At 36.0% G+C, this 23,841-nt stretch overlaps 1 protein-coding gene across 2 annotated transcripts in view; it reads right to left on the bottom strand.

Moving 5' to 3' along the window:
• CDH8 (cadherin 8) overlaps positions 1 to 23,841 on the bottom strand; it is a gene marked incomplete at both ends in the record, with an annotated part of 357,413 nt that overhangs the window by 42,409 nt on the left and 291,163 nt on the right. For both annotated transcript variants that reach the window (XM_081216876.1, XM_081216875.1), the window contains one exon: positions 10,867 to 10,984. In XM_081216876.1, the coding sequence (XP_081073002.1) occupies positions 10,867 to 10,984 (118 nt within the window). The remainder of the gene's footprint in view (positions 1 to 10,866; positions 10,985 to 23,841) is intronic.

Raw genomic sequence — 23,841 nt, 5'->3', positions numbered from 1 at the left:
TTTATATAATTACCTGCGTACATTTTACTTCTCTTTCTTTAGGCAAAAAAGATAATGAATTCTAGATAATTGTCTCTTAACCATTCTAAAACTTTCTTTATTGAACTTTAGCCTACCAACATTCATAACAAAGGCAAGTTTTATGTCAACTCACAATATGTTTCAGAATATGGCCAAAGTTATTTTTTATTTTTAAGATTTAAAACTGTGCACTAAGAAATTTTAACTATATCTATTACTGATCTACATAATGTGTAGATCACAATGTTTATATCGATTTACTTCCTAGGGCCATTAGTAAACTTTGTGTGCATGCATGAGTGTGTGTGGAAAAACCTCTTCAAAGTGTGAGACACATTTTTTATCCTATGAAAAGCATCAAGAATAGATGCAGATATACTCAAAATATGAAGAACTACTTCACTAATTTATTTTTGGGAATCAAGCAAACTCTTATGATCACAGAGTTTATGAATCTCCACAAAATGTCTCACTGCATTTTTCTTTTAAAAACGTTTTTGGTCATGCCCTATTTCTCCTGTAAGTAAACTATTCATATGTTTGATCATTCTTTCTTAACTTCGACAGGCACCTCTACCCAAAACTGTGTTCTTATCTCTGCAAAAGTTAGTTCAAACTCTACCTTTTTGAGAGATTTTTCTGTAAATCAAAACTGAATCCAATAATTAAATACCTTTATAAAACTCCTAACTTTCCTTGTCTCCAGCCTTAGAAGATAAATAAGACTTACCAATTCTGAAATATTGGAACCATGTATCATACATTATTGAGTTATTTTGATGTAGGGGAATAATTTAACTCTATAACATGTCCAGAAACCTGCTCAATGGGTTATATAAAACCTATAATATTGTAGAAGCATATCTTTTAATAATACTATCCAGTATTTTAATGTGGATGAGATTTGGTACAATAATTTCTAATGTAAAGATCACTTTCATTTGCATTATTTCTTTTGAAGGTTGATAAAGACAAAATACGTAGAGTATCTAAGTTCAGGTACTGCCCTTGGCATTTATCCTACATTCTTTCATTTTGCTCATCCCAGCAATTTTGTTTTGACATAGTTAAACACGGTCTGTTACAGAAAGTTAAAAGCCTTGTCCAAAGTCACATCTTCGTTAATTGGTGGATGTGGGACTTGTCTGATTTCAAAGTTTGTACTATTTCTCCTCATACCATGGGTTTGCACGCTCAGTATGTTAGAATAGATGAGTCCTTAGCTCCCAGCCCTAACCTATTCATTTTGTGTGAGAGGAAACTGAAGTCCAGGGAGAAGTATATCACAGTGTGACCTTGATGAAACTAGCAATGCCTGTCTGGCCAGATGAAAGCAGGAAACTCAGAGAAGGATGACTGTGTGCAGCACACCAGGCACCGTATCACCCTTTTTTTCAGACTGATTTAAGATGAACAGCCTTCAGAAGTCTGAGAATAATATACTCAAGCAATAGAGGGAGGAAATTCTAGTAGGCAATCTACTAGGATGAAAGCAAAGGCAATGAGTAACCCAAAGAGGTCCAAGGGCAACAATTACTATCTTCCTCTACGAAGTGCATCAGCACATTCATTCTGGTGGCAGCTTAGGGAACAGAACAGGCAACAGATAGAAAATGAATCCAACGTGATGTCCTGAAATCAGTACAATACCATCCTCTAGTTGCCAGGGGCCCTCAATAAACATTATACTACATTGAAAGTTAGCTAAAACATGTTAACCGACAGGTCTCTAAACCAGCTATGCATAGCAACTGGAAAAGGCATGAGCTATTTACAGGGAGACTTGGACCAAAACTAGAATGGATTCTAATAAACCTGCAAAAATAGAATCATCAGCCCCAGCTCACAGTGCTACAGCACAGATTGCAGTGATGGCTGTGGATCACTGTGAATTTGGAAAGAGCTCACCCAAATTATTTGACTCTGCAAGCAGAAAAGCATTAAAGAGTATAGTTCAGCATAGTTTGTCTAAGCTCAGGAATCACGAGGACACCAATCTGAAACTCACAGGAGAACCATGTGTTCATGACTACAGATGTGTGTCACCACCCCGATCAGCCAAATGCTTTGTAAAGATGGGAGAGGTGGAATCTAGGAAAACCTAACTCTATATAGAAGCAGTTTCACAAGTTGGGTAAGATTTAAAGGGAACATTGTTTATGACAGTATGGAAACTAGAATGTGTGATCACTCCTCCTCATCTCATAGTATTTTGCAGGCTAGCCTGTGAATTTCTCCATTGTATGACAAAAAGCCATGTTAAATTATAGCTGTTCTCTCTGAGAATTCAAATTAGTATAAGACTGAGTCCTAAGGAGAATGAAAATACTCTGTACAGGAGGACAAAAACAGTGTATATTTGATCCACTGTTTTATTTTGAATTTCCAAAGTAGTGCCTTGCACGTGGTAAGCACTAAATAAATAGGTATTGAATGAATATATGAGTGAATAAAGATATGGTGTGTTATCAATAACCTCAGGGGACAGTGGAGGAGGTACTCCTTGACTCAAGACAGATACTCGTGTCCACCTTAGCAGTTATCACAGTCCTGCAGAGAAAAGCAAACCAAACTTCACAGAAACCGTTAAGCACTCCATTGCTCTGCTCACAGATGAGGGGAACCTGGGTTGTTATGAATGACTAGAAATTAGCTAGATGGAAAATAGAGGGAGCAGAGGATGTATTTTCCAGACAAAAGGAAGGGATATAAAAAACATAATTGGTTTTGCGTGTTCAACCTAAAGGATGTATAAGACGGGAACAAGGTAGAAGGGGGAGAGTGATGGAAAATAAAGTTGGGGTGATAGATGTCTCTCGTCGTTGCCTTTTTAAAGCACACTGCTATTGATTTTTAAAACATGCATTTGAGGTCTCTGTATCTAGTATCTAATATCTTCATAATCTGGCTATTTACTAAGGTGCTACTAGCTCAAAAATTATATCATTCTATCAACTCTTAAATATCCCATTTGCCAATATATAGAGAGCTATATGCCATTGGATCAAGTCCTGTGGAAACCTACCATTTTTAGGTACTCTTTATTTTTTTCCATTGATTATGTTATGGTAATGAGGGTTATATTCAAAGAACAACTTAAGTTACCCAAATACTCTTCTTTTCCTTTTCTCCTTTCCCCCCTGCTTTACTCATGGTCAGTGTTTATCAGTAGGTTCAATTATTGGCCTTTCAGGTAAGGGACAGTTGAACAGCATATAACTACTTATCAGCCAAATCCTTATTTTAGGTTCCTTTTTAATATTTTTGTTTGTTACATTGGGTGAATGAAAGAGGCTCAGGGGGCTCACAAATTTGTAGAAGAAGGAGAGAAAGAGAGGAAGGAAACTAGTATTTATTGAGTGCCTTCTATTTACCAGACAGTAAACTTAGCACGTTTTTATGTTTTTATTTAAATTAATATTTTCTTATACAAAACAACATAGGGATAATTATTGCTTTCAGTTTATAGATAAAGGCTCAAGTTTATTCAGTGATTCGTGCAAGTTCTCACAGTTCATGTTCAGAAGTGCTAGGATTCAAAACTAAATATTATTAACCAGGAAGCTTGTGCTATTCTGTATTCCACAAGGGCTCTCTCTTTTATCATTCATTCTAATTCATCCAAAGTCAACTTTTTAAATGTTTATCTATGCAAGTGTCCCCTTTACTGTTTCCAAATTATTTCTCTGCCTTCTCTATACACTTTAATAAACTGAAGGATCCAAAGCACATGGTGTGATATTCGGGTCACATCCCTAGACAGAATGCCACATATGCCTAATGTTGTGTCTATAAAGTGCTCAAATTAATTCAAAATGCAAACTTCTGTGCTGAAAAGAGATGAAATGATTGTCAACTACATTTAATACTTTTTTAGAAAAGGAAAATTTGCATAGACTGACAGCTCATTTTGTTTCCACATCCAATTTTAATATCTGGTTGTTCTTACCAAAGGATAGTCATGTTTATTTGGCACACACAAAATCCCCAGGCCTATTTTCATGCTTGCAAATAGATGATAAATCAGAAAATAACATTATTCTTTAATGACACAAAGAACAAAGTGGTCCCAATAAGATTTGATAAATTTTAAAAAAAGTTCTCTGAGTAATTCTTTTTACTTCCCCTAATGTTCAATGTATTCCTTTATTGTTCTATTTTTCTTTTGAAGCAAAAGTCTCAGAAAGCAAAATTCTCAAAAAAAAAAAGTTTCTATGCCATAAGGTATCTTTAAGATAACTGAGATAACTTCAAGATAACTAACCATGTGCCCATGTATCTCTTCATTTTTCTCTTTCAAAAATCCTCAGAATTAGAATTCTCTGTAAGAACCAGGAAAGATTGCTAGCAAATAGACAGCAAAGCTCTGAATCAATTCATAACTTTGAATAGCATATGGACAACACATATGAGCATATGCGGTGTATCTAAATTACATCCATAGGAGTCAGCAATCTCAGAACTAAATTGTCTTCTATAACATACACTGAAAAATAGATACTGTGCTGTGCTATGTCTGACCAGAGCAATAATTTTAGGATTTTCCGTTTTTGCAAAGGAAATTCTTAGCTTCTGAGGGTACTCTTGTATTATGATTTAAAAAAAACAAACAAACATACAAAAAAGATTCTGAGACGATACAAAATAACAAGAGTTTTCTAAAAACTACTTAAGCAAAGAAAATCTAGTTTTCCGAACCAAGCTATACAGTCACACTCAACTCAGAAAGTGGAAGTACAGATCTGTTATCTAGTTTTCTTAGCTTGTACATCGTCCTTAATTACAGTTTAAATGACAAAATGAAACATAAATGGCTTTTTATCAACGAAACATTGCTGGAAGCATAAACAATAAATTATGAATTACTGAAGCAGAAGCCTTTTTGGATCATGTATGCATAATGCTATTCTGCATATTCGGAATCCCAGTTGGCCCTTCTGTTTCATGCAAATTGAGCACCACCTTTTATGATTTAACACTGAGGAAAAACACCTTACTTCATATGGGTAAAAGCTAACACCATATATGAAAGAGACCTCTTATCAATGTTTGATATTGTGGAAAAGTCTATGTGAGCAGAGTAGATAGGGTCACCATATTAGAAGCATGCGTGTATAGGTATTCACTATCACACTCAGCCAAGCACACAGTTTTCACTTGATGCTTAGGTATGGTAGCCTGAGGAACCCAATAATAATGAATCCATTGTCACTGAGGGATGGAGGTTTTTTTTTTTTTTTTGCGGTACGCGGGCCTCTCACTGTTGTGGCCTCTCCCGTTGTGGAGCACAGGTTCAGGACGCACAGGCTCAGCGGCCATGGCTCATGGGCCTAGCTGCTCCGCGGCATGTGGGATCTTCCTGGACCGGGGCATGAACCCGTGTCCCCTGCATCGGCAGGCGGACTCTCAACCACTGCACCACCAGGGAAGCCCGGATGGAAGCTTTTTTAAAGACCACTTGAGGAAAGAGATATTATTTAGGAAAGTCTTCTGTTCGTTGCAAAGCAGCTTGGTGTAATGGAAGAATTTAACGAGACTGGTGGTGTCCAGAAAGAGGACAGTTGGCTTACCAAGGTCCTCTTTGCTGTGTGGATAATCAAGGAAGGCTTTTCAGGTCTAATTCAGCCCAGATGGGGCACAGCTGGCTTAAGGTGGAGGAACAAGGGACTCTGTCGGCCTGGAAACCTAAATCCTGAATACAGGAGAGGTGTGCCTGAGGATTCAGCTGGAGAGAGGATGGAGGGCAGAGGATCAGTTCTGGCTGGCTTGGAATGTGGGAAACCCACTTCCACTTTCAAGAAGTAAATTTTAGTTTTGGGACAAGAGGAGTCTGAATTAAGTTGACATTATTCAAAAAAGCAAAGGAAGACTCTAATTTTCCAGCTTATACAAAATGATTCCCACAGAGTCTGTGTGTTGGGAGGTTGTGGATGATTTAAAACAACTTGATATGCTAGAATGGAATGTCATCTTAACAAATTGGAAATTGGGATTAGCCATTTTATGGAGTAAGCTGAGTTTAATATTGGCAAAGGAGAGAGAAAAAATAAAAGCCTGCATATTTAAAACCAGGTCCAGGAATCCCAGCTACTTCATGGCTGGTAAATATTTTCGTTCTTTCCCCACCTTCTTATCTTCCTATTTTTTTCCCTTTTATGTTCCTATGATAATGCCCTTTAGACTGCAGTACATTGCAATGCTTACTAGTGGGGATCACTAGTTTCACAACTACCAGTGAGGCCAAATTCAGAACTACGGTACAACATTCAAAAATCAACAGTTAGGGCCTCCCTGGTGGCGCAGTGGTTGAGAGTCCGCCTGCGGATGCAGGGGATACGGGTTCGTGCCCCGGTCTGGGAGGATCCCATATGCCGCGGAGCGGCTGGGCCCGTGAGCCATGGCCGCTGGGCCTGCGCGTCCGGAGCCTGTGCTCCGCAACGGGAGAGGCCACAACAGTGAGAGGCCCGCATACCGCAAAAAGAAAAAAAAATAATAAGAAGAAAAATCAACAGTTAAAGCTGCAAAGGGACCTGGTTGAGAATGATAAGCCATCTCTTCCATGAAGAGATGGAACATAGCATGGAAATTTAGGAACTAATGGATTCACATAAATAGGATCTTGTCCCATTTCATGATGAGTATTTTCCTATGTGCTAGACATTGGGATAATAGCTGTCTAAGCCCTCGGTTACTCATATCCATCAAAGCACACCTAAGGGGTAGATAGGTAGTATCTGGTATTACAGATGACGAAACTGAGGCTTAAAATAACTTGCCTGTAGTCAGTATTCTCACAAGGGATGTTTCTACAGGATAAAAAGACATGAAACACATAGTGATTGAAGTTGGCCATTGAGTTGAGATGGAAACCCCACCAAAAAAACCATGAATTATATTCTAACAGGTAACCATGGAATGGGTATTGAGATAACCCAAGACACACTTATTTCAAAGCTCTAATCACCATCTCCATGATCTAAATTAATTACCACAATCATACCTTTAGAGTGAGGTTCTTGTTAATAGAATTTTGGTTAAAAAAGAGTCATCAAGAGGAGAAAATTAAAAAAACATTAGTGTTATCAGATATTCTGCTTCCCCCTCTGTCTTTCCTTAAGCCTAATCAAGCTAAGGCCAAGTCTATGTCTTTCCTTCCCACAGACCCTCTTTAGGGCAGAGTTTTATGTTTATCCTTATTTCTCTATCCATGTGATTCAAATATTTCAGTATAAAACATGAAGACTCCCATTTCTCCAGCCTGCTTTCTGGCAATTTCAATCAAATCTTTTAACTACAGCGTGCAGGCTGGCGAAGATCATGTTTCTGCCAACCTCAAATTTTCTTCATGCAAGAGATTTCTGTATCTGGAGAAGGTTCATTTATCTTCCCTGACTTGTTAATATGTAATTGCTGAGTATCTTCTGTTTTCACAATTAGAATGGAAGCCACTACTGAAATGCTGTCAGTCAAACTCCTTTTGTTTATAAATTCATCCAACTGGAAGATGAAGAAACTGATGTCTGAGCTGTATAATTGAGAAGATTCAAGGTGTTGTGGTTGTTTGGTGTGTACATGTGATGTGAGAGACTCATCACATTTTTTTTTTTGCTGTACGCGGCCCTCTCACTGCTGTGGCCTCTCCCATTGCGGAGCACAGGCTCCAGATGCGCAGGCTCAGCGGCCATGGCTCACGGGCCCTGCCGCTCCACGGCATGTGGGATCCTCCCGGACCGGGGCACGAACCCGTGTCCCCTGCATCGGCAGGTGGACTCTCAACCACTGCGCCACCAGGGAAGCCCCTCACTACACTTTTGACCTTTGTTTTCACCTTTATCTGTATTGAAGTTTGCTTTCGTATTCTGGCAGAAATATAATTATCATATATTCAGAAAGAGAATTATTTATGAAATCACTCAACTGTATAGGAGACAAGAGACAGTTAATTTCTATCTCATTTTGTTTTTGATTATGAATTAGTCAGCTGAAAATTGCAGAAGGACCAATGTGTATGAGAGAGGAGAATGATCACAGCAACTTCGAACTGAAAGACATGCTGCAAGTTTCTTAGAAAATGCCAAATACTGAAACCATCTCCCTTAAAGATCCAATTAAAAAGAGGGTTCATCCACCTATCAGTTATGGATTTGAATATATTGGCTCTCTCAAAATATTAACCTTCATCTGGTGGGCTAGGACTTGTAAATCATGAAGTTCTCAGTGGAGAAACATCAGCTATTGACCATTTTAAAGTCCATCTGAAGAAGGAAAAACAATTCTGAATATGAGTTTATCATTTGATTCTCTCATGTTTCAATCATAAAATATACCATAGTTTTAAAATAAATAATGTCTAGTATTTGAGTTTTTTTGGTTGTTTTGTGTTTTCTCATCATTAATAAGGAGTAACAGGCTCACAAGACATCTTTTTATCTACCTTCTTATCAGTATATCTCCACCATTTTAAACCTGACAACTTCTTTCCATTGCTTTGTTTCTAAATGTTAAGAGGAGACAAACTGTGTTTTTTTCCTACTTTCATGGAAACTATCCAGATGCCAAAAAAGTGAAACAAAACTCATGCATGTCTGATCCAGGAAAAGGAAGATAGAGTATAAACTTGACATGTCAGTTCCAAAGACCTGTGTTCATGATTTATTCTATGGAGATGTTGAATATTTGGATCCTAAATCCAAAATCACAGAGAACATATGTCATAGTTTCCACAAGACAGTCCTGGTTTATGGTGTTTCTAGGCATAAATATAAATATAAATATAAATATAAATATAAACATAAATAGCAACCCCTTTCACTTTAAAAAATATCCCAGTTGGGACAATATATGGTCACTCTTTGCAAAATAAATCAACACATAATTTTAAATAAACAATCATGGCACAGAGAGTGTTCTTTCTGTCCATTTTGTGATACCTAGCATCTTTTTTTTTGCAGTTATTTCACACACACACACCTGTGAGGTAACTCAAAACTTAAATCCTATTTTCTAGTTTCAAGATAAAACAGATAATCCACATGCCTTTAAATATTCTACTACAGGGTTTATTGAAATGTGTGATGCGGCACGAAGAGTTTTCCTAGGTGTACAAACTTTTACTTTGTACTAATTCTAAAAATTGGAGAAAACACTTGAAATTCATCCACTGTAGGACTAATATCTCCTCTTTAAAGGGTTTACGGCTTAATAAATATAGTACAAAACTACACTTTCACAGGCACCCAGTAACTACCTCTCATTCATCCAACATATGTTTACGCAGTGTCTTTGACGGGCCGTACCTGTAATGGGCACATCTTGAAATTGCAGAATGCACAGAAAGCGCCAAGGAGCTCAGACCTTTGGGAGGGGAAAACACTTCTTCCCAGAGAATCTTTAAATGTAGGGCATTTGATATGCAAAAATAATGACTAATACCTATTAGCTCACAATCAAAGTAATAAGCATGGCTCACACTTCTGCACAGACTTTCAGCTCAGTTTGGAATTGCCGAGGGGGCTCTCATTTTAGGCCTGGTCACAGGACTTCCACAAAAAAAGAAATGTTGGCAGTGTTATCCAAAAAACAAAGACAATGTACTTGGATGAGCGCTCCTACTTCAGGGAGGCTAACACATGTAACTCCTCTATTGAGGAGAAAGATCAAGATTTCATTTCCTTAATGTTTATAATAGTGGAAGCCAGCTGAATGAGTAATATCTATATAATAGCTTTCTCATTTCCTTTTCTGTGATGCATCCACTTTATCAAAGCATCCCCAAAGAACTAAGTAGCATTTTGTTAAAGGGTAAGGCCAGAATATATTTAACAAGAGCCATAAAATGTTATTTCACTTTATAAAGGAAGTTTTACCAAAACTCACTACCTCCTTGAAACAGAACAGAGAAAATGAACCAAATGTCATAAGCCAAATTTTACTCTTCAAATAGAGCATAGTTTTTATATAGACCATTCATAAATCTAAACAAATGCCTATAGTAAAGCCAGAGGACAGCCCCAGATGATACATTTATTCTGCTAGTCATTCTAAAACAGCTGAAACTAAGGCTTAAATACTTCTGAGCCAAAACAGACAGCTAAAATTCCTTGTTAAATGTACAGCAGCTTAGTAACGAAAAATGCACAGATGAGATAGACTTTTTAAAAATGATCTATGACCTTCATATGTAATAGCCAATAGTTAAGGGAAATGGTTAATCCGAGCTTGGTTCTCAAGAAATAATGAAATGGATTAAATGTTTTCTGTGAGTAGAAGACTTAACAATAAAATCAGTTCATATTAGCTCCAAAATAATACTGATAAGGAGTGTCCTTCAAGAAGGATTTTCTGATCTAATTGCTATTGTCAAAGCTGGTACAGGCTTAAAACAAATACCTCTAATGTGTACCCACAAACCAGACGAAATTAGAATAGGCTTTCCCTAAAGACTTGGTAAACATTCAATTAAAACTTAACAACTGCAAAGTATAAGCCAGCCCCTCCTCTATCAGATATCTCCGTATAATGTACTTGGATAACATCAGATATCTCAGTAAAATTACTGGAACTTTAACAGGGGTTAAATCTTACTGTCCATTTTTTTTTAAAGTAAGGTGATTGAGGTATTCCCCGGGATAAAATTAACTTGCACATTCACAATTCCCTTATCTATTGTTTCAATATTGGAAAGAGGAAGTGATGTAATTACCATGCCTTTAGGCTGATAAGCTAAGTTTCAACTGCTCATAGGTGAAGAAAAATTATTTTACTGATATTTTCAGTCAAATTATGAAATCACATCCTATTTTCCAATGTATATTCTACCCTGCTTCACAATGCTAATGTATTTACCTTCATTTTTCTTGATGGTAAAATTCGGATTGTTGACCATTTCTGGAAGAAGACTGTATAAGAAATAATGTCCGTTTTTGGGATCATCTTTGTCCATGGCACTCACTGTTTGAATGACCTGTAACATAAAACTTGACGTCAGCACTTCTGATGACATCAGAGGGCTTGCACTGCCTTTAAAAGCTGAGTGACATTCCTTTAGTAGAGTGATACTTTGGTCCAAGGAATATTTTTCAGTTTTCTAAGTTGTTATGGATGGTTCACACCAAGAATAAGGAGAAACATTCATCACTTTAAAACCTAGCTTTGATAAGTTGATGAAAATTAGGGTCATTACTTTTGTGTCCATTTGGTATCTGTGGCTTGAAATAGCAAATTTAAGGGTATTTGAAAATTCCACTGGGCAATTACAGGCTTCTTTCCATTTTGAGTACGTACGGTCTTCTAAAATGAAATTTGGAGTTGTTACAGTGATTGTAGTGTGGCTCTTGGGAGGATCTTGGAGGTAAAGTACCTAAATCTTGAATCCTCACAACTCCTCTTTCATTTTACTCATTAGGTTACAAGTGTTTGCCAAATAGAATGTTCCTCGGCACAAACATCACTGCCACAAACCTTTCTAAAGAGTTGCATCTCTTCCCTCCCAGTAATGAATACTGTTTTTAAAGCTAGTGGATAACACATGCAAACAATGCTTTGGAGTGTATCCTGAGATGAATAAATTATAGGGATTAGAAGAACTACTACCCTGCAGAGAACTGTTTGGATAGATACACATACTCAGAATTGGTGCCAGTTGAATGTGCCTATTTCATTTGCAAAGCTGCATTAACTTAGTGCTAAGTTGTTCCTTGGGATGTCAGAGAATTAGCTTAATAATTCATATTTATGAGTCTGTGATATTAATAACTTCAATATGAAACACTGGGCAACAGCTAATGTAGTAAAAATTATAGCTTAAACTACTACTGTAAATAGTTACAACATAATTTCTACCAAAAAAAAAATGCCTATGAAGCATGACAGTCAAGGGTATAATCAGATTTACCATAAAAAATTAACAGGGAAATACTCTCAAGTTTGTGAAATTTAGGGAATTATGATGCCTAATGTTATGTCAGTTTGAACAATTATGTGCCATTGAACTTTGCCAGTATCATTAAAGAGAAAAAAAATGGATCACTTCTTTTTGAGAAAGAGACATCATTACCTTGTAACTTATCACCTAAATAAGATGAGAACCACAATTTAAAAACATTTTCAATAGCTGTGAAGTTTTGCATTGTTATCACCCACATGCTATATGATAAGCAGTGCATCAAGGTTACTTGGGGCATAAATGAAATAACTTCTCTCATTTTCTATTTCTCCATTTTTGTAAATGGAACATATTCCTACTTTGTAGGTGTTTTACTCTTGCTAAAGACCTTGTGAAATGTCTTATAATTGTACTTAGCTTCAGTAACAATATAACAAAAAATAGCACAAAATATAACTCGTGGTGAAGACAGTGAGATAGTCATTAAGTTGATGGACTCTAAAATAAAGCTGCCTTGACAGAAGTCATAGTCTTACCCTTTACTCATTGCATGAAATGGAGGGATTTACTTAACTCTTTGAAACTCAGTATTCCTAAATTTTAAATAAAAAAATACTTTTCTCATAGGGTCATTTTAATTCTTTATGTAAATTCATGTCAATCTGTTAATATAGTGTCTGGTTCCTAGTAACTGTTCAATGAGTATTAGTCATCATCATTATTTATTATTTTTTGTTAAGGTCACTACCATTTATTCATGACATAGCACATTGATAAGTGTAACAACTTAGATGTTACACAAACAGGGGCCTCGCTTCCATCAGATTAGGTGGGAAAGCAATTATATTTACTATATCTAAACAACTAGCATATTTGCCTTGACATTTAGGTGCAGAGAGATTCCTTGGGCCTCTAGTTTTATAAAGAAGAAAGAATTAAAGTACAAGGGAAAAAACTGTGAAACACAGATGACTCTTTTATAGACAACCTACATGTACAAATATTTAACAGAATAATTTGACAAGAGCCTTCTTTTAGGCAGTTATGAAGAACAAAGGGGGAAAAGTTACTTGTGAGCACATGTAGCATCGTCTTCTCCCTTTACCCAATTTTGTTTCAAAAGGACTTCTATTCCCAAGTGCACCTGTTGAAGAAATCATTCCTGAAGTGTGTGAGCACATGTGAAGAAAAAGAGCAAACAAAGAAAGGATGTCTCCACAGTGGCTGTATCAATTTACACCCACCAGCAGTGCAAGAGGGTTCCCTTTTCTCCACACCCTCTCTAGCATTTATTGTTTGTAGATTTTTTGATGATGGCCATTTTGACCAGTGTGGAGGTTCCTTAAAAAACTAAAAATAGAACTACTGTATGACCCAGCAATCCCACTACTGGGCATATACCCTGAAAAAAACATAATTCAGAAGAGTCATGTACCAAAATGTTCATTGCAGCTCTATTTACAATAGCCAGGACATGGAAGCAACCTAAGTGTCCATCGACAGATGAATGGATAAAGAAGATGTGGCACATATATGCTATGGAATATTACTCAGCCATAAAAAGGAACGAAATTGAGTTATTTGTAGTGAGGTGGATGGACCTAGAGTCTGTCATACAGAGTGAAGTAAGTCAGAAAGAGAAAAACAAATACCGTATGCTAACACATATATATGGAATCTAAGGGGGAAAAAAGGGTCATGAAGAACCTAGGGGCCAGATGGGAATAAAGACACAGACCTACTAGAGAATGGACTTGAGGACATGGGGAGGGGGAAGGGTAAGCTATGACAGAGAGAGTGGCATGGACATATTTACACTACCAAATGTAAAATAGATAGCTAGTGGGAAGCAGCCGCATAGCACAGGGAGATCAGCTCGGTGCTTTGTGACCACCTAGAGGGGTGGGACAGGGAGGGTGGGAGGGAGGGAGACACAAGAGGGAAGAGATATGGGAACATATGTATATGTATAACTGATTCACTTTGTTATAAAGCAGAAACTAACACACCATTGTAAAGCAATTATACTCCAATAAAGACATTTTTAAAAAACACATGAAAAGATGCTCAACATCACTAAAAAAAAATAAATAAATAAGAGGATGTCATATTCTGGGGTGGGAATCATTCATAACTAAGAGCATTCTTAAGGTGTATTTAATGCATGGAGCTCCTACAAGCAATACCATTTCTAATATTTCTAAGTCATCTGTATGAAAAAGACTCATACGTGCTGGTGAGTGAATCTGCATGTTACGCTCTCACAACCAAAAGAGGCAATAATTTAGCTTACCTGAAGTACATGAGTATAATTACCTGTCATACCACATCTCAGAAGTTTGGTCTAAATATTACATCTGCAATAAATATTTTTTCCACCATTTATTTAAGCCAGGAAATCTGTTAGACATGCAACTTCTTGAGCTTGCTGAACCAAAAAGTCTTGGGACAGGGCCTAGAAATCTGCATTTTAAAGCCTTGTAGGTGATTCTGATGCATGCTTAAGTCTGGGATCCACTCTTTTGAGTCAAGGGAGAAGATTGGTGTCCATAGGTCTCTTATTACTGTTCGTTAGAAGAGTTTGTACTGTCAAGTTCACATCAAAATCAGTGCATGATGTGTTGGGAAAAAAGTGATGAAATGTTGAATCTTTAAATTAACTTCCAAATATCCTATGAACTGGCTATGGTTAAGACTTTGGTTTAAACCATTTTTGACACTTCATTTTATTTTAATGCAATGGCCACTGTCTGATCATTTTCTCTGAGAGTAGATGCCTGGAAATCACTTGAAGGACTTTATGCTACTAAAATGTGTTAAGTTACCCATATTTAAAAGGCTAAAATTTTCATTGATGTAATAACATCTGAACACATTTGGCTTTAAACAACAGAAGAAAAAGAATAGATTTATTCAAGGAAGTGCACCTCCACACAAGCAGATTTTATAGGTACACTGAGTTGATGGCAAATGAAAACTGCATGCATTTCCCACTGTGAGCTACTTTGACATCAGCTGATTTTTAAGTAGTTGTACAACTATTTCATGAAAATGATATAAAAATTTCTGAAGAGGTCATAGATTTTTAGTAGTAAATATACAGCATTTAGCTTAAATATTTTCCTTTCTAGCAATAAAGTTAGGATGCAGTTGAAAAATCTAATGCTTGATAACTTATTGTGGATTAATTTCAAGGGAAGGTAAAAGCTAATATACTTCTCTATCAGAAAAACAAAGCATATCTGAGATCGGGCATAGGGAAATGAATTTCAGGGCCATACTTGAATTTCCATGGGAGCAGACTCTGATCTGTTTCTTGAGAGTACTGATTTGAAATCAAATGACCTTCCTAAGCGTAAAACTGAAAAGAAATTTTTTTTTAGAACTGTCGGCCATATCATAATTCTGACTCTTTAAAAAAACTATTCATTGTTTATCAATAATGCTAAACCTCAGTTACATTGCTTTAATTAATATAGTTTATTAAACATTATTTTAGATTTTTATAGTAACTCAAAAGTAATTAATAGTAGTAGGTTTCACTGTCATTATTAACTTTTCAAAAGGCAAGCAGCCAACAAACAAACACATTTCTGATTATCTGATCTATTGACAACCTTAAAACTCTCTTGGAATCTATTAGAATATCCCCTGTGAGTTCCTGTAGTTATTGTTCATTGATTTGTTCTCAGATGATGATTTGGGTTTTTTTCCCCCCTCTCACTGCTAATTAGAACAGTGTCTGGCACATAGCTTTTTAATAAGTATTGTCTAAATGAATAAATGAATGGATGAATAAATAAATCATGTCAGGCATGTTTTAGCATCACCACTAATTCTTATGTAACTTTGAGAGGTAGGTAGGAAGAGACTTATTAGAACTCTAGTGCATCAAAGACATTGTAACATCTGATCCCAAGTAAATTGGATAACAAACTCCCTACATCTTCCTGCTCCGCCTGTCAGACTGCCTCAAAATCTTGTTGGCATTCATATCTTCCACACGTGTACTTCAGTTAAATTGGGGCTTAGACTTCCAGTATTTTGGAGAGTGCATAAAGATGAACTTATCCATTCTTGACATTCATGTTCTTTGCTTTATGGATATTAAGGTTCCCTTTTGATTTCGAAGGTGGTGGAAAGAGAGTGAGTGAGGAGACATCAAAGGCAGTACAGCATAATTTTTGGTTTTCTATTCATTCTTTTGCCTATTATTGATAGTTTATTTCTGGTTACCAATGTAAACGTTCCTGAAATACTAGCTTCTATTTCTTAGAGCAGTAGTTTTCAACTTGAGGAAGGAAAAGATGATACATGAAAGTAAAATTGTATGAAATTATTTATATATGCACATATATGAAGGAAAAGTCCAGAGCTTTTATCAGATTATCAATGGTGTCCATAACTGAAGGGAACAAAACAAAATAGGCTAAGAGCCATCCCCTGAAAGAGCGGTCTTTGCAAATACAAATTTTGTCTACAAGAGAAATCAGGTTATACCAATGATGACTAATTGAAAAAGGAGGACATACAGGAATTTGAGGAAACTATATTAAAACCCACATGACCCAATTATCCTCAGTTATTTCAAAACTGTATAACATAGTTCAAAATGAACACTGCTCATATCCATTTAATGGACAGTTCCTGGATACTTTTTTTATAATTTGTAAGGCAATCCAGTTTCTATCAAGGTTTTTCTTTTCCTCCCCAAAGTGTTGTCCCATGTCACATTTCTTTGCATGAATATATCTTTGTCTTTAAAAAGTATTAGGTGGCTATTTAGAGCATGTATCTTAGAGGTCTGACCTATAGAAAATACAACAGGAGAATGTAGATTAGATTGTATATGTTTCTTTTAAACACTAAGTGAAGTCCTCAGTCCTCTTGGTAGACACTTGGGGCCTGTGCCTTCATTAATCCACCACAGAACTTCTGACATTTTCCTCAGTTTCGTTCTTTTTCATCCCCTTTCCCTTTACTGTAACTAAGTTAAGGTAAAATGATACAAAGCAAGGACTCTTAAAGGATGTATTTATACAAAGTTTGAATTTTCCAGTTTCTCCTGTTTCTTATTTTCTTTTGCTTGTCTCTGCATATTTCATCTGTATTTTGTGCATCTCTGAAATGATCAATATTTTTGAAAAATTACTTCATCACTTGCTCTGCTTTGAAAATCTCATTAGTAAAGTCCACAGTTTTTAACATAATTTAGAAGTCTCAACTGCCTTTTTAGTCTTATCTCCTCTCCATCTTCCACTACACAACTTCACAGGAATATTTCCTGATGCCTCATTAATATCATAAACATTACTTCCTAGGCTGAAAATGCATCCTATTGTTTATTCTTCTTAAGCAAGATTTTTCCAGCTGGCTTCCATTTGCCACTAGTTGTATAGTTTTCTCTGAAGGAAATTCAGAAGATTTTATAATCAACTATATTTGGTAAATGCCCAAGACCATTTGGTTCTAGCCCTTTAGGGATTCATATGTATTTATAAATGCAAGGGGATCTTACAGTTAAACAAAACCAGTAGAAGATAATGTTCTTTAATTTCATTTAATATAGTGGTTCCCAATCTTATTGGGTAAAACATGCGCACACAAACACCCAGACATACCACGCACCATACCATATACTGATATGCTATACCCTAAAAGTGTTTCTCAGGCTGTCACTTTAAGACACGCTACCCTCTAGAACCCCATATGAGTCTTAAAGGCCCAGAGACCTCTTTAATCTCCTTTTGAAGGTGTTGTATCCACATAGCTTGGTGGTTATAGCACTAATTCCATTTGCATCTCTGCCCTTCCAACAATACATCAGCTTCTCTTGGTACCAGATCTTACCCAATTTATGTCACTAACACAAAGCCTAATAAGACTAAAACCTCCTAATAGCTGGTGTCATTTTTACTTTCTTGAAAAAGACATGCTTATCACCATGGCTTCCATGAACAAATAAAAACAAGCATACACGTGCGCATACCATGCTTCCATCTAAATTCTTATTTACTAACTTGTAGGTTGAAAATAACATGAAGAGAGAACATCAGTCAGTAACAACCCAAGATTTGTAAACAATCCTTTATACCATTGTTTTTTCTGTGGATCATCAATCCTAATATTTAGGTAAAGGGCCAGAATAAAGCATGTGGATTTGGAATCATGCAAGAGGTTCAGTCAAAGCATATAGAGGCTGCAAACATGACTTCAAAAAAGATTTAGATTGTATGTGTTCCTGTAAGTTGATTCTGCTGTACTTAAAAAAAAATAATTATATTAGCCCACAGATTCATATGGGGAGGAGTGAAGTACAAGCCCTTTCTTCACTCTTGACAAATACACTTGTGAATTATCAGAGGAAGAGTTATTCCAATACAGGGAAATAGACTGTCCTCTTTTATATTGACCCATTTAGGCATTGTTTATAGTGTTTTGCTCCAAATCAAGGATCATAAATATATAACAATAACAGCGATAAAAACAACAAAAACAATACTAATAAAATATTTTGCTTTTGAAACTATGAAACTAGTTAAAATATATACTACTAATAATTACAATTATTTATCGAGCACTTGATACTGAGCTAGATATTTCTAAAATGTGAGAGTTTAAACTAACAGAAGTTAAGACCCATGGTCACAAAACTAGTAAATGGCAGAGCTGTGACTCAGACTTAGATTGTGCTAGTTTCAAACCTTCAAAAATTCCGAGTATTTTTCACTTTTTTCCTTTTCTTTTTAGCTTTTCCCCCTCTGTCAAAATTGCACTCTAAAAGTTATACTTCTATTAATGACTCTCTTGAAAAGTTTTTTTACATGACTTCTTCAAATATTGTTTTATACATTCCACTAATCTACCTTCCCCTTACTTTACCTAAAGTAAAATGAAAATCATATTTTATGCATTTTGTTGAGGCCATCAATTTCATCTGTTCTAAAATCAATCCTCTCTCTCTCTTGTGTATGCAAATAGATCCTGAAAGATGCCCTCTGGCAGGAAAGTTAAAATTAAATCTCCTATATTTATTGTTTCTTTTTTATAAAATGCCATAATTTCATTTTATTGTTTCACATTTATTAGAAAAAGACCAACAGAAACTAAAAAATATATAAATATGGTAGCAAACTCACTTATTGCTATTTATCAAGGGATAATTTTACTTTTCTTATTATGTGGAATGCTTTTGAATAGAGTGTGTTATTGATCACAGGAGTTGTTGGGTTTTTTTTTTCTTTTGAAAAGTGCTCACTCTTGATCAGAATCTTATTCTCATTACTATTTTTCTAAAAACTGTGTCACACAGGCAATGGAATTTCAAAGTCTGCTCCTTGGGAAGCATTGTGAAATCCTAGAAAGTACAGGGACTGGGGCACCTCCAAGAATAGACTTTGAAGCCCATCTTTCCTACTTTTCATGGCCTTAGTTAAGACCCTTACTCTTATCAGCCTCAGCCCCCATATCTGTAAAATGTCACTGCAACACCAAACTCCCAGAACGGTGATGTTGATTGCATGTTAGATGTCTGTATGTATTGTTTCATTCATGGAAGCATGCAGCCTCCCCAGTCGCCTCTCTCCACCTCCACTGCCAGCACCTTAGGCCAGGCTACCATTATCTTTTGCAGTTACAACCTTCTAGATGCTCTTCCTGTTTAATTGCATGTGCACGCGTCTGCGTGTGTGTATGGATTTTATTCAAACATAATACTCTGTCCAATTTCATTCTTGCTTATTACACTCGTATTACATTTGCTTATTACTCTTATTATACTCAGCCACAGATGTCTTCAATTTTTCAAACAAACCAAGGTTTTTCTCCCTTTAGGGTCTTTGCACAAGCTTATCCTGTTGGCTAGAAGGCTCTTGTTTCCACTTCTTGTATGACTGCCCTTTCTCATTTTTGTTCAGTTTCAGCCTAAATGATATCCCTTTAAAAAGTAACTTTCTTTACAACACTACGTAAAGTAGATCTCTGCTTTTTCTTTGTTCTCTTCTGTCTATACTGTGTTGTTTTCTTCAACTCAGTTTTCAAAATTTATTGACTCATTCTATGTTTTTTTTTTATTATCCCTCTTCCTCATTCAGTTCCATTGGAGAGAACACTTTTTTTGTTCTTTTCACATTGTTTCCCCAGGTCATATTACAATACTTAGCATCTTGTAGATACACAATAAATACTGTTCAATAAATAAATGAATGATTTTTCATTTGTGCACTCTGTGTGAATAAAACAAGTGTTTCCATGGTAATATCTGAGAAACTAATTATTGAAATATCTGTCACTACTAAATCAGAATCATTCTGAAATTTTGTGGATATCCATTACTACATGACAAGCATTGTCTAGATACGTATCTATAAGTATGGGCTATTATCTTTTTTGACCTGTGATGTTCCCATGATAAGCAAACTTTATATTGCTGCAGTATTGGTCAGAGATAGAAGGGATTAAAAGAGATAAACCAAAGTATGTTTTTAACCCAGACGTAATTAACTTGATGCTAAATAGAACATCTCGACTTCTGTAGATGGTGATGAAGCTCAAATTATACTCCACTAGATTTATTTATAGTAACAGGGGAAGCTCCTTCCTGAAGGAAAAATAGCTGAAGAGGTCAGCTGCTAACTAATTCTCAAATAATAAATATTCTCTGAGACTGAGCAAGAGACCTTGAGTCACCCCTGGAAACACAATATTTTCAGTTCAGTCCCTGTGTCAATGAACCATCTGGAGCACATTACCCTAATTCTGTATGTATGTATGGTAAGCAAGAGGTAAGCACCTGAAATGAAATCTTAGAAAGACCCTTCTGAGGAGATAAGATGTAGAACAGAGTTATGGAAGGCCTTCTGTCCAACACTGACCACTGATGTTCTCTATTCCTCTTTCATGTTTGGCTTTGAGTATGGTGTTCTCATAGTGAAGGAAGATACTGGTTTCTCCTGAAGGAGCTGTTACCTGGTCCTCCACCCATCCCACCAGAGTACCATTCTCTTCAGACAGAACCTGGTTTATCCCCAGCTGACTCCTTTTCAGCACTTGATAGATGTTTCCTATCTCCGGTGGAATGTGTCCTATACTAAGCGGTCTTTTCATTAAGATAGTTCCATTTCCTCTCATCTCTTCAACCTCCTTTCTGCCCAGAGGATTTGAGGTATTTTCTTGAAATTCTACCACATCTAATTTTATCAAGTGCCTACCAGAGAGAAAACTCTGTGAGGGAAAAAGACTGATGTTTGTCTGCCACTAAATCCCCAGTACCCGGCCAAGTCTTGGCATACAGTTTGTGTTCAATAAATATTTACTGTCTGATCAAAACCTATCATCCTATTAGACACATGAACTTTCAGTCAGATATCTTGCCTTCTAATTTTGAAATCCTCAACCCATACGCTCATTTCTGCTTTGGCCATTAAAGAGGAGCAAGTGGAGAGAATCTTTTTATTCATCCTGTTAAACTGAGGGCCAAGTAATTTGTAGATGACTATATCATGGCATTATTGAATTGGAGACTAAAGGTATACATCACCTTATAACTTTTAACTTAAGATAAATTACCTGTAACTATTGGGGGAAAATTGTTTTAAATAAGAGTAACTAGCCATCAGAAAATACCACATCAACATCTAATTTTGAAGTGGAGGGATTATTTAAAAGGATTCTAATCAAAAGGGATTCACGTTGATTTTTTATAATATTGACTGTGAACTCTCTTTGTCATGGGTGGTTGTTACTCTCTTAAGGGAACCAATTCAAGAAAATGTCATCTTTTACTTCAGAATCGTGGGAAGGTGGGAGGAAGAGACAGGACTTCCAGTTCTACTTTCAAAGTAAACCTATGACAATTTAACACAGATGTACCATGAACCAGAGATCTATCTTAGAGAAGAGGAAGGTGGCCTCCCTTTTTTCTTTCTTTTTCTTTTCTTTTCTTTTGGACTCTTTGTTTAAATGAGTCCAGCAGAAAAGAGTCAAGTGCAGTAGAATTCTCTACGTTCATGTGGATACTGGTTTTCATTTTGTGAGATGTTTTAAAGAACTCTTTACAAAGGCTCACTCAATCCAGAAGATTTTTTACGGGTTGAGTTTTTTTAATGGCTTGCACTTGATTATTGCTAATGATTTTCAGCTGCATCGTCTCCCAGGAAGCTGACCCCCTCGAGTTTAGCCTTAAATCCATATCTTCCAGGCAAACTAGACATTTCAAAGTCACCTGCACTCCTTTCTTTGAGACTGTTATAAAGCAGACATTAATTGTTGAAAAATATTGAGATGACTGTGAATTTAGTGCTAATTCAGTCTTTGACATTTGTTTTGCATGAATGTGATAATGAATATTCTAATTTCAAAGTGAGTCAGCCATTTGTATGGTATTATGAGACACGATTGAAAGTGTATCTATGTTGAACTTATATAAGTGAACACTATTTAGTGTGGATAACAAAAATGAATTTGGGAAAATGTTAAATATAAAAATGAGATACTTGAGCTATTAAAAGTGACTTAGGAATGATATAATGAATCAAACATGAGTTCTGACTAGCACAAAGGATTCAAGGAATTCAGGAGCTACTTGAACAACTGCGTGTGTATCAACCAGTCAGCCATATGTCCAAAAATTATGCTGAACAGACAAAGATCTGATTATCTTCATGTAAATATGAACTCTAATAAATATGCCTAAATAGATTCATTTGAGGATAAGATAGTGCAGTGGACACACACAACATAAACATTTTTTCACAGACTGAGTCATTCATGTTGATTTGCAAAAATCATAAAACAAAGAATCAACTTTTTCTTTTTATTTTGATCTTGCATAGGAAAGCTGATGAAACAATGCATTTTTTTCTGAGGATAAAAACTGCTGAGGAATCATTAAAACCTTGGAAACAATCAAAATCCACAGGGTAAACCTCCAGATTCCAGGAGGTCCAAAGGCATGCATGTCAATATCACAAGTGAAGCCAATGTGTAATTTTTGAAATATCAATGCCATTGACTCTCTGAACTCGTGTGATGAGTTTTGCATGAACAATGGAGTTTTATTTAAATTCTAAAGCATTTGACAGTTTCTTTATGATCAAAAATGTCTGGCTTATATCTCTGTGATTGGCTGCATTACCCCAGCAACAATCTGGCCCACACAACCATATCCTTGAAACTGACCTGCATATATTTTGATCAAACTCTACCAACTGCATTCACCAACTTAGCTAAATGATATTTGCTGCCAAGTATATATACACTCCATCCTCAAAGGATCACAAATAAAAACACTCAAAAGATAAGACCAATAGAGGGCAATTCAACATGATGAAATTAAGAAACATTGAAACTAATGTTAGAATATTATTTTTAAAAAGAGGTCATCTTTGGCATATGATTGCTGAAGGTGAATGTTTTGATTATAACAACATTTATGATGTCTAAGTGTTTAAAATTACTCAATTTTATTATTAGAATTTTAACTTTTACTTTGTATGTGTGCACATGTATGTGTATCTTTTTTTGGTAGATGGAAACAATGCCAATCCTTCAGATACAGGAGAGTAGTCTAGGGGAAAATGCCCACTGTTTTATAGGAGAGTAGCAACTTGATCTTTTGTAATAGTTAAATAAAAGTATAGAGCCACAGTTCTATTCCTTTCTTAGCTGGAAAAAATCTGACTCTTGTCAGGTAAACTGCTCAGCAAATAGTAAGTTGAATTCCTAACACCCACGTGAGGCACAAGAATAGTTGGATTAACAACTCCAGTGTCATGCTGTCAGCTGCTGTTTATTTAAATTAAAATGTCACCATCCAGAAATAAATTAGGAAGTTGAAAAATGATAAATTTCTTAAACATACAGTACTTTGGCACCTTGTTAAAATAAGTCTATTACATTTATGTTTTTTAGAACTTTACATAGACTATTTCCATTTT

Source organism: Mesoplodon bidens (genome assembly GCF_964165515.1).
Source record: "Mesoplodon bidens genome assembly, chromosome: 18".
NCBI classification, from domain to species: Eukaryota; Metazoa; Chordata; class Mammalia; order Artiodactyla; family Ziphiidae; genus Mesoplodon; species Mesoplodon bidens.
Note: the sequence above shows the minus strand (reverse complement) of the source record. Positions and strands in the feature narration are given on the sequence as shown.